Source organism: Trachymyrmex septentrionalis, unplaced genomic scaffold (genome assembly GCF_001594115.1).
Source record: "Trachymyrmex septentrionalis isolate Tsep2-gDNA-1 unplaced genomic scaffold, Tsep1.0 scaffold35, whole genome shotgun sequence".
In the NCBI taxonomy this organism is placed as follows: Eukaryota; Metazoa; Arthropoda; class Insecta; order Hymenoptera; family Formicidae; genus Trachymyrmex; species Trachymyrmex septentrionalis.
In genome coordinates this window covers 104,635-119,534 of record NW_017305514.1, presented here as the reverse complement: position 1 = coordinate 119,534, position 14,900 = coordinate 104,635, and the positions used below count along the sequence as shown (strand labels likewise).

General features: G+C 33.4%; 4 protein-coding genes across 6 annotated transcripts in view; 2 read left to right on the top strand and 2 right to left on the bottom strand.

Annotated features, from left to right (window-relative positions):
* Positions 1–3,186, bottom strand: part of LOC108750294 (carboxypeptidase D-like) — a 9,088-nt gene extending 5,902 nt beyond the window's left edge. The window contains exons 1-6 of the mRNA XM_018489654.1: positions 2,537–3,186; positions 2,226–2,470; positions 1,967–2,122; positions 1,639–1,814; positions 1,390–1,537; positions 1,192–1,286 (exon numbers count right to left, since the gene is read on the bottom strand). Of these exons, the coding sequence (XP_018345156.1) occupies positions 1,192–1,286; positions 1,390–1,537; positions 1,639–1,814; positions 1,967–2,122; positions 2,226–2,470; positions 2,537–2,998 (1,282 nt within the window). The 5' untranslated portion in view covers positions 2,999–3,186. The remainder of the gene's footprint in view (positions 1–1,191; positions 1,287–1,389; positions 1,538–1,638; positions 1,815–1,966; positions 2,123–2,225; positions 2,471–2,536) is intronic.
* A 103-nt stretch (positions 3,187–3,289) lies between these two features.
* On the top strand, positions 3,290–4,935 carry LOC108750295 (nuclear speckle splicing regulatory protein 1). The gene is made up of 2 exons (XM_018489655.1): positions 3,290–3,545; positions 3,628–4,935. The coding sequence occupies exons 1-2, from the start codon at positions 3,532–3,534 to the stop codon at positions 4,763–4,765; spliced, it is 1,152 nt and encodes a 383-aa protein (XP_018345157.1). The 5' UTR covers positions 3,290–3,531; the 3' UTR covers positions 4,766–4,935.
* A 39-nt stretch (positions 4,936–4,974) lies between these two features.
* Positions 4,975–10,814, bottom strand: LOC108750296 (serine/threonine-protein phosphatase PGAM5, mitochondrial). The gene is made up of 5 exons (XM_018489656.1): positions 10,275–10,814; positions 6,852–7,030; positions 5,870–6,084; positions 5,600–5,730; positions 4,975–5,505 (listed from the first exon to the last, which is right to left on the bottom strand). The coding sequence occupies exons 1-5, from the start codon at positions 10,439–10,441 to the stop codon at positions 5,355–5,357; spliced, it is 843 nt and encodes a 280-aa protein (XP_018345158.1). The 5' UTR covers positions 10,442–10,814; the 3' UTR covers positions 4,975–5,354.
* An 858-nt stretch (positions 10,815–11,672) lies between these two features.
* Positions 11,673–14,900, top strand: part of LOC108750291 (protein SHQ1 homolog) — a 3,683-nt gene continuing 455 nt past the window's right edge. The window contains exons 1-8 of one of the 3 annotated variants that reach the window (XM_018489650.1): positions 11,673–12,154; positions 12,540–12,727; positions 12,845–13,011; positions 13,153–13,557; positions 13,642–13,765; positions 13,837–14,000; positions 14,274–14,425; positions 14,542–14,546. In XM_018489650.1, coding sequence (XP_018345152.1) covers positions 12,012–12,154; positions 12,540–12,727; positions 12,845–13,011; positions 13,153–13,557; positions 13,642–13,765; positions 13,837–14,000; positions 14,274–14,425; positions 14,542–14,546 — 1,348 coding nt within the window. In that variant the 5' untranslated portion in view covers positions 11,673–12,011. Of the gene's footprint in view, positions 12,155–12,539; positions 12,728–12,844; positions 13,012–13,152; positions 13,558–13,641; positions 13,766–13,836; positions 14,001–14,273; positions 14,426–14,501; positions 14,547–14,900 lie in introns of all 3 variants that reach the window. The other 2 variants (XM_018489648.1, XM_018489649.1) reach the window with 2 other exon arrangements.

Genomic DNA, 14,900 nt, shown 5'->3' with positions numbered 1-14,900 from the left:
TATATATATATTATAGGTAACATATTTTTTCGATATTTGTTCTGCAATTTGTCTCTAATAATATTAACAATAACAAATAATTGTTTATTAATAATTGTTTAACGCATTGCCTGTTTTCCATTGAAGAAAAATAAACAGTATTTCATTGTTCTTGTACTCGTAAGTACATGTGTATAAAGAAAATATAAACTATATTAAATATAACGGTTTATATCTATGTAAAAATTTCAGTCTGATTCAAAATATAAAGTTTATATCCATATAGTCATAATCTCTGCAAAGTTGTTCGATATGTTTAATCAGTTAATTTGTCCATTCACGTATTAATATTGTAATATACTACTTTCCAATTTGCAAACAGGGCATTATTTGTCTTGTTAGAACAATATAAAATTTTATATTGTTTATATTAAATTGCGATCACGGAATGTTCGTTCACATATAACATATGTTATAATAAAGTAAGTTTGAATAAGATAATATTAAGATAAAAAGTATATGATAGAATAAATATATGCCTTCTGTCACAAACTGGACTATAGTTAAAATATTTTCCTTATTTATTCAGGTATAAACTATGACAAAAATATATATATTCAAAATCCTTATTCCTTTTCTCTGCTATAAGCAATTTCTCCATACCTTGTGTCTATATATGTATAACTCTGTTTATATCTATTTGCTTGTACTTAATAATAATCTAATAAAATAATTAAGAATAAACGATGTCAAAATATGTCAGGAAACAAATAAGAGATTCTGCAGTCACAAATTATTAACGATGCGTACATCCGAATTTTGCAACATTAATTTGCTAAAACAAAATAAAAATCTTACTAAAACAAATCAAGTAAAAACTCTAATATTATTTAAAAAATAATAAATGTTTTTTTTAAGATACTTAAAATAATTTGTTAATAATGTCACAATATGTCACGAAAAAAAACGTATAAACACAAATATTAAAACAAAAATAATGAATTATGTAGTTAATAATAGCTTGTGTTGTCATTTTTTAGACAAAAACATAGATGTTAGATAAATAACATAGTTATGACAGTTGTTAGATAATTTAAGTGTTCAAAAATTAGTAGTCCTGGTCATTGTAATCATCTAGTATCAGCTTATAGAATTCAGATAATTTGTTATTAAAGATTGGTATTATTTGTGGATAATTTATATCATTTTTACCTTGCTCATGTACTTCTTCGCCGCTCAATGTAAAGTTAAGAATCGTTGGTGAATTTTCTAATACAGTTACACTTACTGGTTTGCTGGGTTCGTACCTGAATAGAAAACAAAATACAATAGTAACAGATGTACTAAAAATAGTCTTCAGCTGGTATGACATATTGAATGTTAACATTTAAAAATCGTGCGATTACATACCCCCATGCAACACAATAAACTGAATAAGTTCCTGGAAGCAGTAAACGCCAATATTCGCCGTTGACCGTGGTTGTTACATTATGATTTATTCCTTCTACAACAACGTTTGCTCTTTCAATTGGTCTACCATCCTTATTAAATACAAAACCTGCAAATGAAAGATAAATATATCGTAAAATTTCTTTCCAAAGTCTAACATAAAAACAACTATGATATTAATCAACTATCATATTAATATATGAATGTTACCTTTTACTCCAATATGTACTTGCTCCAAATATTTAATCAGAGATTCTTTATTTAACAGCCACTGCTCCGGTATGGTTGAACCTGGTGGATATTTACAGCAACTCAATTCAAACGTTATGTCAAATGCATTGGATCGGGCATAATTGTAGTCCTGCATTCCACCAATTACTTCGTACCTGTCGACAAATTAAAAAATTTCTAAATTTTTTAACAATAATAAGCTAACCATTTTGTAAAAATTATTTTAAAAATTGATCGTCATCTGATTAATATTTCCAACCATTCAGCTTAAATGTTACTTTAAAAACGGTATAATGTTTATTCTTACCAGAATGCTCCATTTGTAACGCCACCTCGGAATATTTCTGGTGGACAAGCGTCACCTCTACGCATTAGTGAATGATTGTCCGCGTAAGCATGAGCGAGATGCTTGAATAAATTATCATCTGGGCTTTTACTCTCTATGCAACATGATCTTGAGATACTAAAAGAACACATCTTGTCAGATGACAGACAGAAATTTCAATGATGTAAGGATCAATTTAACAATATATAACAGATATCATGATGACAATTGTATAATGTACCCAGAATCATATGGATAGCTGGCAACTACAGCACCACCATGAAGATTCCCGGAGAGCACAAAAGGTTCACTGGAGATCCAAGTCATCATAGCCACAGTCTCACTCTGGCGACCATTGAGAATAGAACTACCCTTACTGTGATGGTTACTTTTTCCCTCAAACTGATCGGGGAAGTCTCGATTTAAGTCAACGTGATTGGCGTTTTCTCTGCCAGAGAAATCATCGTTGGACTCGCATTTACCTTCCTGAAACACAAGAATGCTTTAAATTCATAATCTCGATGCTATTGGCAGCACGAGTGAGAATCTTACCACTGATTTTTCAAAACCATCCGGATTCATAGAGGGCATCAAGTAGATGTCCGTCTGATTTACTAGCCGGGTGATGCGATCGTCTTTGCCATAGCGGTCCAGGAGATACTGGCCGAGAATGATGAGCAACTGTCTGCCCACAACTTCGTCACCGTGCATGTTGGCGATGTACTTGACCATAGGCTCACCGGGGCTGCGCTGCCCGACATTCTCTGAGATCTCCAGGACGAGGAGGTCCCGTCCCTCCACCGATTTTCCGATGGACAGTACCCGCGCCAGGTTCGGGTATCGGTCCGCCAGGGAATCGAATAATTGACGCAAATCCTCATAATGTGTATAAGACGTGGTGACGTAGTCGCCATCCCGTGGCTGCTCGGCGACGTTCAACGCGTAGCCGTTCGCTAGAGCAATCACGGCGTAGACGAGCGCGAGGATAACGACACCGCGACGTAGGCCTTCCATTTGCGAGGCCTATTTTCTGCACCTTGCGTGTGCTTTCGGAATGAATTCTCGCTATTAATCCTCGCGCACACCCGGCTGTACTACCTCGAGGAAGACTGTCAAAGTGTCAAAGGTTCATATCACGGATTTTCCCTTTTATCCTTCCGCATTTATACACAGTGCTGACGTCCGCACGTCAGATGAGTGGGCGAAGCCTCGATGAGGAGGAGGGGACGGAGAGCAACGTCACCATTCGCCAAACGAGCGTCCTTCTCTCTTACTTCTCGTTGGTGCATGCGCGATAAATGGAATAAATGAGAATGTACTGCAATAAACGCGATATCGCATTTGTAAAGTTATCATTTCTCGGTTTATCTCTGCTTATCTCGGCTAGGATTGAAAGTGTATAGACTTTACGATATTCCGGAGCACGTTATGAATTCATGATACTCGCGAAAAGACCGCGATCGTGTGAAGTGACTCGTACAAATTTGCACGGATTAGGTTAGAAGATTAGGTTAGATTTTATTGTGATTCAAGAACGGTAATTGGCAATGGCTAATAAACAGTGAGTAAGAAGGCGTTTCTTGTATCGCATCAAGATTCTAATATCATCGACTACTTTCAACTGACTTTTCTCAATGTTGAAGGTACGGTCTGATCTTGTCGAAGAAGCAACAGCAGAGTACGGCGCCAAGACTTGGCAACGTTTTCGGGGACGACAATGCCTCCGACGAGGAGGATGGGACCGACTGGGTCAGGAAGGCCCTCAAGGCGGAAGGTGAGAAGAACCGGATGAAAAAACAAACCAAGCTCGACATACAGAAGGCTCTGGATGAAGATCCAACGATCTATCAGTATGATGAGGTGTATGATGATCTGGAGCGTAGCAAAGGCCAGTTGGATGGCGCAAACAAGCAGAAGGAGAAAAAGTCCAAGTACATACAGAAGCTCCTGAAGACAGCTGAACGAAGAAAAAAGGAGCAGGAGCATAGGATAGAGAGAATGGTGCAGAAGGAACGTGAAGCCGAGGGCGAGATGTACGCGGATAAAGAGAGTTTCGTCACGTCAGCATACAGAGCGAAGCTGGAAGAATTTAAGATGATGGAGGAAGAGGAGGCCAAAATGAATAGATTAGAAGCTATCGGTGATGTGACAAAGCAGCAAGACATGTCAGGATTTTATCGTCATCTATACGAACAGACTGTTGACTATAAGGGTGAGACTAATGAAGATGAAAGCAGTAAAGCGAAAGAAAGTGCTGAGCAGAGGGAAGGGAAAACGTCAACAAGCAGCACAAATGGAGAAAACGCAACGACAAATAAGAGGACAAATGAAACAGAGGAAAAACAGAAATCAATTACAAAGACTAAAAAATCGAGGCAGTACCGACAGAGAGTCATAGAAACGTACGAATCTGATTCTGAAACAGAGACGAGTAAAAAGGAATTGAAGAAAGATGAGACTGTCGTTTTACCAGTGGACAAAGAGGATAGAGTAGAAGTGCAAGAACCAGAAGAAAAGAAACAAAGATTAGATAAAAAGGATGTGAACACGGTTGAAAATATCACCAACATTAAGGATAAAGATAAAAATGTAAAGGATCCTGAAATACCTCAAAATAACAATGTTACTCCAGAAAGCGAAGAAATTGAAAATAAAGAAAAGACTGTTGAAAAGAAAGATAGATCTTCCATCTGGGAAAAGAGAACAGTAGGTCCAGTATTTGAAGCAGCATTACAAAGGTATTATGCAAGGAAGGCAAAGAGACTGGCTGAAGCAAATTAGATGTAATTAACTTAGAATTATGTTAATTTTTTATAACGTCCGTTTCTCTTATATTACGTGATACGTAAATATTGACCTTATTCTAATAATGAATTGTACAAAAAAAGGTGTGACCTCCGATTGTAAAAATGTGTACAAAATTAAAGATAAAACTTATTTTATGACATTAGAAAACTACAAGTATATTTAAAAATACACGTACACCATAATCCAAATACTTAATGATTTTTATAATTTAAATAGACATTACAGCTGAGCTCTAGAAGGAAAATATATACACTCAGATGCACGAGATGATACTTTCTTAAATATTCATTTAGTCGTTGTATATCCATTTCTTCGTATACTTATTACTTGAAAATATTTTTTGGAAATTCAACCTCTCTTTCGCACATTTGTACAATTGTATACTTCCATCGAATGTGAAAGCCATGTGAAAAGCAAATTATCTCTGTGATAAAAAGATGATATGAGATCGATTTGTACATCTTGTGGAATGCAGTCTCGATGTACACATATCGATGTACACGTGCTTATCAATAATATATTATTTATAAATATGTCATATTATATAAAAAGCCGTACATTTTTAACTAGATGTTACATTTTGTGGTAACATATGTCCTGTATCCCCTAGACAATAGAGAGTAACTCTACCACTGGGAAGAATACAGAGCCAAGTAATACTTCCATGTTTCAAGCATATTCGTAACCATGCTTCTGGTGGAAACTGTAATGCCCTTAAAAGAAAATCGAAAAATATATACATAATAGAGTAGAGAGAGAATATTATTAAATTTAATCACTCTCTCTCTGTAAAAGAGAAAATCTTACCGACAAACAAAATATCTGATTACGTTTGCGTGGCATACAAGAACGGTGTAAGAATCGTGATCTTGACTAGGTTCCGCGCGATGAAAATATTTTCTAAATGCTGCCTCTATTCTGGGCCCATCTTGGAAGAACTGGAATATAGATCAAATAGAGATATAGAATTATTATGCATTGCACGAGAATTCTTCAAATTCTTTAAATTTTCTTTTAAAATCTTAAAATTTTTTCGATATATTCAATAACACAAATAATTAATTATATTTCACTCACATGTCTCTCAGATTTCCACTGACCAATAGGCGGCTCTGGAGGTATAGGTGCACCTTCAACTAACAAGCTGTCGGTTTCAACTGGCACATTTATAAGATTCTTTTCTATAATTTGAGAAGTTTCCAGAGCACGTGTCATTGTGGACCTTACTATTAATGAGTAAGGCAAGTTTAATTCCACTAGCCTCTTTCCCGTTGCTTCAGCCTGCTTCCTGCCTTTATAGCAATAAAGTAAATAGTTTTATAAAATAGTTTTACAAAAAATGTATATACTTCTATGTTTTATAAAATAGTTTTACAAATAACGTATATACTTATATGACATAAATGTTTACATGAAATAAGCATGAAATTATAGAAACGTGAAAAAAAAGAAATTAAATAAAAAGCCCAGTTGCCCACAATAATTTGCGTCATAAACTGTAAGCCCGTTTGGAGAAATAATAGCAAGCATTAAAAGAATATCGATGTCACACTTTCAGAAATATCGTTAGTTTTAATAGAGCATAACATGTTAATTATTAACGTACATATGCGATGAGAGAACATGCTATATCACGAATTATTACATACTTTTCGCAAGATAACTTATTAGAGCCATCTTCTAATGCGATGTCATGGAAGATATAAATAGATAGAAAGCGTATTATCCTAGTAGCAACATCTATGGAATGCTATAGTAGAAGAATTCGTATAACATTCTCTTCGGAAATTGTGTGGTTTGCTGGTTATGGTGACAAATTATTGTGAACTTCCAGGAACTTTAACCCGAGACCTAAATGCAAATACAAAACTCCATCAGTACGAAATAAATGCGATCGATTAAGTAAGCAACACTAAATATTAGAAAAGAAACTTGACGTGCTTCGGATTATGTAAACAGGAAGATCTTAGAGGAAGTTAATTTAAAAAAAATCAACATAAAAACAACGAATGGAACAACCATATACTACTTTAATGCTGGATACAGAAAGTCATTCTACCAAGTTCAGTCAGCACTCTCTCAATGTCCGTCTTTCCATCCGTGTGATATTGCCCATGGCGAATCAAGAGTATGTGTCGTGTAGCCTTTGCTTTCTTCGCCTCGAATTTTTCGTTGTACTTGTTCTCATCGTTCTCATCGATCATCTTCATCGGCTTTACTAAGCTCTGTGGATCTCGTCTATAAATATCGCAACCATTATTAATTTTTCTTTTTATTACTCTCGAGACGAAATGAGTTTGATTAATCAATAATTAACCCTTTACACTCTTAAGTATTTTTTTTAATGGTCGCGCAGCAACTTCAGGTCTTTTGTGGAGAAAAATGAAAAATATTACTTTACAAAATAAAAGATCTGTAAATGTTCGTAACATAAATTTTATTAAAATTTCCAATAACGTATTTTAACAAATATAAACATTATTTTAATCCTTGAAATTCTTTTCTGTATGATACTTTACTGTAAGAAACATTTTGCTACATGCATGTTGTCCGAGACAAGTGTCGTTTCCGTTTTTTTTTTACAGTTTTATATAAAATATATAAAATTAATTTATAGCACATCTCCACACATACTTCAAAAGAAAGTTTTTTTCTCCACCATTTGAAAGATTTTCTCATAAAACAATAACTCGATAGGTACTGGTTGATTCGATCTATATCGCTCATGACTGATGTGTAGCTTTTTACCACATAAGGTTTTTTGATCATAAGTTCGGCAATGCCTCAATCAATTCTTCTTGCAGTTATCATTGCGGCATGGCCTACTGTACTCAGTAAAGTTACGATTCTTTTGTTTTTCCTAAGGCTAATAGCATGATTTTTCCTTTTTTGTACGCAACAGTAGTTTTGCCTTTAAATTTTGATTTCTTTATAGCAATCAGAATGTTAGTTTTTATTGTACCAGTCAAGTGGGATTTCATTTTCATTAATTCTTCAGCTAAAGACAGACTGTATCTAATACCTATCAGTATACATATGATATTCATTTGCAGCAGAAACTTTATCCAATAAACTCTTATATAACTGCAGCGAAATTCTCCCTATTGAAAACAATCACAAAGTTATACAACGAAATTATGTAATTAAAACAAGTAAATCACATAACGGATTGTTCCAAATCAGTACGTAATTTTATAAAATTACGTAACAAATTATTATTTCTAATATCATGTAATTATTCTAATTACGTGATTTAATAAAAATCACGTACTGATTTGAAACAATAAGTTATGTGATTTACTTGTTTTAATTACATAATTTCATTATGTAACTTTATGATGTGACTTTGTTCAGTAAGGCTACACTACTGACTGGTAAATCTAATAATTAAATTTTCAGAAGTAATACTCTTATAATATCCCAGGAGGATAGTATATGCATGTCCTGTTTCTGAATTCATCAATATATAGATTCTTATGCTCCACTTGGCTTATTAGGATTATAAATTATGAAACAAATTTTCTTTTTAAATTTTATTACTGATTCATCTACACAAATATTTTTCCCTGATATAAAGTGTTCAGTAAATTTTGAATTTATATACTCTAAAAAACTGCTTACATACTGTATACGAATTTTGAGGCCTTTTTTATCAGAATCAATTACCATTTTAAAATCTGTAAATAATTAATTCTTATTGCGAAAAATATTATCTCGGCCGGGAGTCGAACCGGGATCTCTTGTATTCCGTGCGAGCGTCCTAAGCCTTTAAACTATCGAGGCAGATCTAAAGCAAAATCTAAGAATTAATTATTTACAGATTTTAATATGTTATTTAACGTTATTAAGATCATTTCGAAGATATGAATAGCATCAAAAATTTGTTAAATTGCCAGTCAATGATATTACTGCGGTAGTTTAGTAGAGTTAGCGTTTTCAAGACCGAAAAATCATTTCAGCGCGTATTTCTGAGACTATATACGTAGAATATAAATTCACATAAAAATCATTTAACAAGCATTTAAGATCTAGCTAAATCGCTTAAGGCTTTGATATTCTATAGTTTGTGTTATCACGGGTCCTATAATATATTATATTGTGTATTGCAGATGTTACGTTTAAAGTTGTTCTATTTGTTTGTAAATATAAAATAAAACAAACGCTTACGATTCTATTTCAAATTTACTGTCAACGCTGAAAATCTACAGTTTACGTTACATGAACTATAGATTTTTAATAATAGCAGTCAATTTTGAAACAGAACCTATGTCGCCTGAGTGGCGCCATACGGAGTTACAATTTATATTATAAATGTCGCAATAGTGCTACCTACGGAGTGCAAAGAGTTAACTAATTAAGTAATATCTATTTGATAATTAATAATCTAAGTAATACCTAATAATTATTTCGTTAAAACAATTCTTAATCCTTAGTACACAATTGGATCATTCGTGTTCTGCATATTACTTTTCTTTGAAGAACTAAGAGCATCAAATAATTACTCTGGCAAAAATCTTTCTCAGAATTTTTCATACTTAAAATTTACGAAAATTTTTTCATAAATACTTCAGAACTTTTCAAATTTTTTTTAGCTTTTTTCAGAAATTATAGATAGAATGAGAAATCTTAGATATATATTCTAAAGTTTTTCATTTTCATAAAACGTCGAGAAGTGTACAGACACTGCCACTAGTGGAACACAGCGAATTAAATATCTCAAATTTAAAAATCATTCAGAAATAGAGAGAGAGAGAGAGAGAGAGAGAGAGAGAGAGAGAGAGAGAGAATAAAAGACACGGCTTTAAAAGATTCTCTAGTTGTGTTTCAATGAAATATTTTGTTGAAATGAGCTTTAAGTACAAGATGAAAGCATACTTTTTTTTTTTTAAATAAATTCTATTGTTCATCTAAAAAAATCTGTAAAATATTCAGAATTTTTCAAATTATTTTCTCAGTATGTTTGAAAAGTGTACAAATTCGTACGAAAAAATCTGAGAAACTTTTTTAAAAAATTATAAAAATTATACAGGCTCTGAAAAATTATTTGAAAAAGTTCTGAGAAAAATTTTCGCCAGAATTGTAACATCTACATATACTTTTTTTGAATACACAATTTTACAAATTTACTTTTTAAAGATGTCAAATTAAATGTGAAAATCACTTAATAATTTTGTATATTTTTTTTGTGTATTAAAATAATGAAAATTAATCTGCGATACGAATGACCTATTATGTGTAGTAAAAGATCAGAAAATCATCGTGTCTATTAACAAAGAATTAAAATTAAATGCAATTTCATTATGTATGGAATTATTAATATTTTACTTAGTTAATAATAGCAAAAAAAAAACCATTAGTTTAGCGAAGTTGAATTTTCACTTCCAACAATTTTTTGTCGATTGAATTTAACAGAGTTAATTTTTCCTCAAAATCTCTCATATGAGACAGAGGAAATTAAATAGATAGCGGGAATATAAATCACCTGTCCCAGTTGTGATCCCACTTCACTGAAGGCGTAGAATTGGTCGTCCACGAGTTGTAAACGCGCAACGATTCCGTTTTGCCGTGTGCATTGTAATAATAAAGTATCGCGCCGCTCACTGCGCCGAGTCCGAGAGCCCATTTGTGCAACTGTGAGACGGTCGGCATTTCGCGTATACACGAAGGGTGAACCGAGAACTTTGAAAAAAAAAAACGCCGGACCGGAGAAAATACGTCACCCTCGTCAACTCGCAAGTTCCAACCAACTCTCGCTCAAGCGGCGACCTAACCCAACCCCGATCTTCCGCTACAACCAGTTCGCCATTTCCGGGGCACTAGAATGGATATGAAGAGAGTGGCGCCAATACCTGAAGATGTTATTTCATTCGTGTGTTTGATAATACTCAAGTAATTGTGTCCTGCTCGCTGATTTTGATGAAATTAGGCTTATTCGACGCGGTTTTACGTGAAACGAAAAAATTTCGTAGAAAAAAAGTGTCGCTCTGCCCTGTGAGATATTTTTCGAATTTCATCAAAATCAGCAAGCAGAACACAATTTTTGGCGAGTATTATTATGTTTTTGTCGTACGACAAATATGTACAGAACAGAGAGATCTTCGGATCTCTCTATCTCATAGCTCAATCAACAGGCTTGAAATATTTGTCGTACGACAAAAACGCACAAATGAAATATCACCCTAATGTTGATTGGCTCCGCCATTAAGTGTCCTTAGCTAGAAAGAAATCAACAACCGGTATTCATAGTCGGTTCTTATTTTAAGTAATGTCTTAAGTAGTTTTTTTTTAAGATCGCTAATGCGGCCCCCTGATTGGTTCTTTACAGTATTCTTAAGACTGTACTTAAGACGATCTTAAATATAAGACCCGACTATGACCGGCCAGCGTTAAAGAAAGAAGAGGATAAAACGAGGAATTGCGTCACAGGTATAGGACACAAAATGGCGACTTCCGGTTTATTGACGTCATTCTCTTTACACCCACTATACAAGGTACAGGACGAGACGTGAAGCATCCCGGGTGTCCCTTGTATTTATTGGGCGAGTTCAAGTTGGCAAAGCGGCTAGGCATGCTTATTGAGCGAGCGAATATGATTGGTTGGATCTATAAGTAATGAGGAATCTACAGTAGAAGTCGTAGCGGTCGGTAGAATCTTAAGTCGTAGAGAATTGACCAATCATAGTCGAGGATTCTTCTCATATTCGACTGTGATTGGTTAATTTTCTACGACTTAAGACTTACGACTGCTATGACTTGTATTGTACACCCGGCATCAAACCGACCAATTATATTCGTTTGTTCAGCAAGCAGGCTGAGCTGGCTGAGCAGGGTAGCTGCTTTTGTCAACTTGAACGCGCCCATTATCCAATACTTCCTGTTGCTCCCCGTCGATTTGACGTTGATGTGATCTGTCTAGTCGGTTCGGCCGGTTCCGTGTTAGTATTCGTCGCGTTGTTAGTATTGGTTTTGACTTTAGGCAACTTCAAGTACGTGTATTCGAAAGGATCGAAATTGAGCAAGTAGAAACGTTGCTGGATGAATCGTGCCACAAAATTGATTCTTCTATAAAGCCTTGCGTTCTTCCTGTTGCACATCATTGCACATCGATTTGCAATCGTCGCTTTTGTCCAGCTAGTTTTGCTCGCACGTTGTCCAAGACAGATATATCCAAGTATAAGTAGTTTCGCAACAACATTCTGAGAGAACAAACCGCAGCAAGATGTTAACTCCGCGCTTCGGGATCACGCAGACCGACGAAGTGGTAACGATAATTATCCATGCGCCATATGCAAATATAAAGGATGCGGAGATGTATGCTGACGGAATAGACTTCCTATTTTACTCCACCCCGTATTTTCTCAAGTGAGTGTTTGCGAATCTGTTAGGTGAATTCGTCTTTCTCGACGAATATATGAATATATTTTCTCAATACACGATAATTTTCCAGTTCTATATGATAGGTCATTCGTGTCCTGAGTCTTGAGTTAATTTACATTATTTAACAGATGTATAAAAATTATTGAGTGTTTCTTACATATACTTTCTAAAATTTTTAGAAAATATTTGTAAGATTATATTTAAAAAAGAATTATATACAAGTGTTATATAACATTTGTGTATAAACGTTTATAATTGATTATTATTTCATCTTCTACTTTTTTGAAGAAAGGAATGTACAGAACACAAATGATGTATACTATCAGATCCAATGATGTATACTAGGAGTTAAATTAAACGATTCTTGCAGATTACAGCTTCCAGGTAAGATAAAAGACAATGATTCATTCTCTGGGACCTACGACTGCGAAAAGGGTGACTTTACCTTAAGTTTCTCTAAGGTAAATAAGGGGGAACACTTTGAGAATTTGGAAATGATAACAAGTCTTCTGGCACCAAAAAAGAAAAGCACTGTCATACCTAACATTGAAGTCATCGGTAAGTTATAAGGATATTATTTTAAAGTGTTATATATATATATATATATACACACACAATTATATTGCATAGCATTATATATATTGCATAGCATACAATGTTTCTTCTCAATTTTAGGTAATCCATCTGTGGCTTTAGCAGATATGAGTGAAAACAATATAGATAATTCTGGAAATAATTGTTTTCCATCTCAGGATAATTTTGTAGGAAGTGCGGCAAATCTTATAAACTCTCCAAAATATGGTTTTGCTAATAAAATATCAGGAGCTTTAGCTGCCTTTGAGGTACGTTTTTGTAATTCATTTTAACATTATTAAATTTTACTATAAGTGTATTTACAATTAATTTTACAAAAAGTCTTCCATACTTAGTTAGTAATAGTCAAATTAATTATATCAGTAATATTATGTGTTTGTTTCTTCTAGGATGTATGGATCAAGGAAATAATAGATCTTCCTACTCCTGATGTAACTCCTGAAGTAGAAAGAAAAAGTTTGCGGGAACAGCGTGAATTAAATGATTTCTCTGAGGAACATTATATGGCAGATCTCATGGAATCAGACGTCACTAAGCCATGCTTAATATATCAAGCAGAATGGGACACATTACAAAAAGATCAAATAGCATTTAGCAAAGCTGAAGTCGACCTGTTAAAGGAACTTCCAAACAAAGAATATTTATTAAATGTTGAAGATGTAGAAAAATTATGTTTTAATCTTGTCGATATCTTATACGCCAATTGTTATAATCATCGAACAACATTCGGAGAAAACAATTCAGAAAGTGGCTGGACTATTAATAAACTAAGTTCTACATTATGTTGGTTCCAGGTACGTTTATGAATTAGTTAGCAAAGTGTTAGCGTTTTTTACCATGAGAGTGTAAACGAATTAATTTCTATCAAATATTTTCAGAATTTTACTTCTTTAGATGAAGTTATAACAGCGTGTATTCGAAGAGCGCTTTGCTATCCACTTCACAGAAATTGGGAACTTTCTATTAAATTATTAGAAGATGTTAAAAAAGTTTTGTCATTAGGTCAGTATAAATTGGGATGTCAAAATGTCTACATATTTGCCATTTATTATTTCAAATGCTTTCATGAATAGGAAGGAAATATGTCATTAAACGCTTCTGTGAAATACACAGTCTTTTCAATAATTCATTTGAACCAAGATACATACTGAACCAACTCTATATAAAGGATTTTCTAATTTGGTTGCAAACGTTACCTGATTCCGTAATAGAATCGCTTCATTCTGCATTAAGTAATGTAAGTACTCTGCAAAATTTTTTGAATATTCACATATTTAATGCTTCTCTTACCTTATCTATCTAAATATAGGTTTTCAGACTGAGTTATCTCATTCACTTGGTACTCCGTTACTTACAATCTATATTTTTTAAAATTAATTCTTTATAAATACGACACATATATGAGATGAATATTGAAATTAAATTTGAGATTCATCGGTTATACATCAATCAAAATTAAATATCGATTTATACGGACGCAATGCTTATATTAATTTACTATTTTATACAGGTTCATCCAAACAAAGAAAATATGGGACTAGAATTAGTGGAACTGGAAATGGCAGCTTATTCTGTCCAAGAAGATTTTGTTATAGAAAACGCCATTCACAAAATAACCAACAATATTGAAGCATTGTCTATGAACGGGGACAAACAGAAAATGTGAGTAGAAAACTACTGTTTTATCATTTTCTTCTATAGTAATATTCTACATATTCTGTGTAATTTTGTTTTGAAGGCCAAAGAATGTATACCATGTTAACCAAAAATTTTTTAAGTGTTTGTAAGTATTTTCATATTCTAGCTTGATTGTTAACAGTCGCTGTTTAACACACCTATATTTAATGAGCATTTATATTATTGTTTCTATATATTTTAACTGATTTGGTTTAATGTAACATTATAATGCCTAACTTCTTTTTATTATATATTGTATAAAAAATAACTACTTTGTGTACATATATAATACTCTGTATAACTACTGTTTGGATTTTTGAAAACAAACTTTCATTATATCAAAATCTAATTCAAATTTAAAATGTTACAATTAAAAATTTACCAAAGTTCTCGTATTAAGTGATTGGCCAAGAATTTTTAGATCCAAATAGTATTTGCCCCTGAATACCCGAGTTCTCAG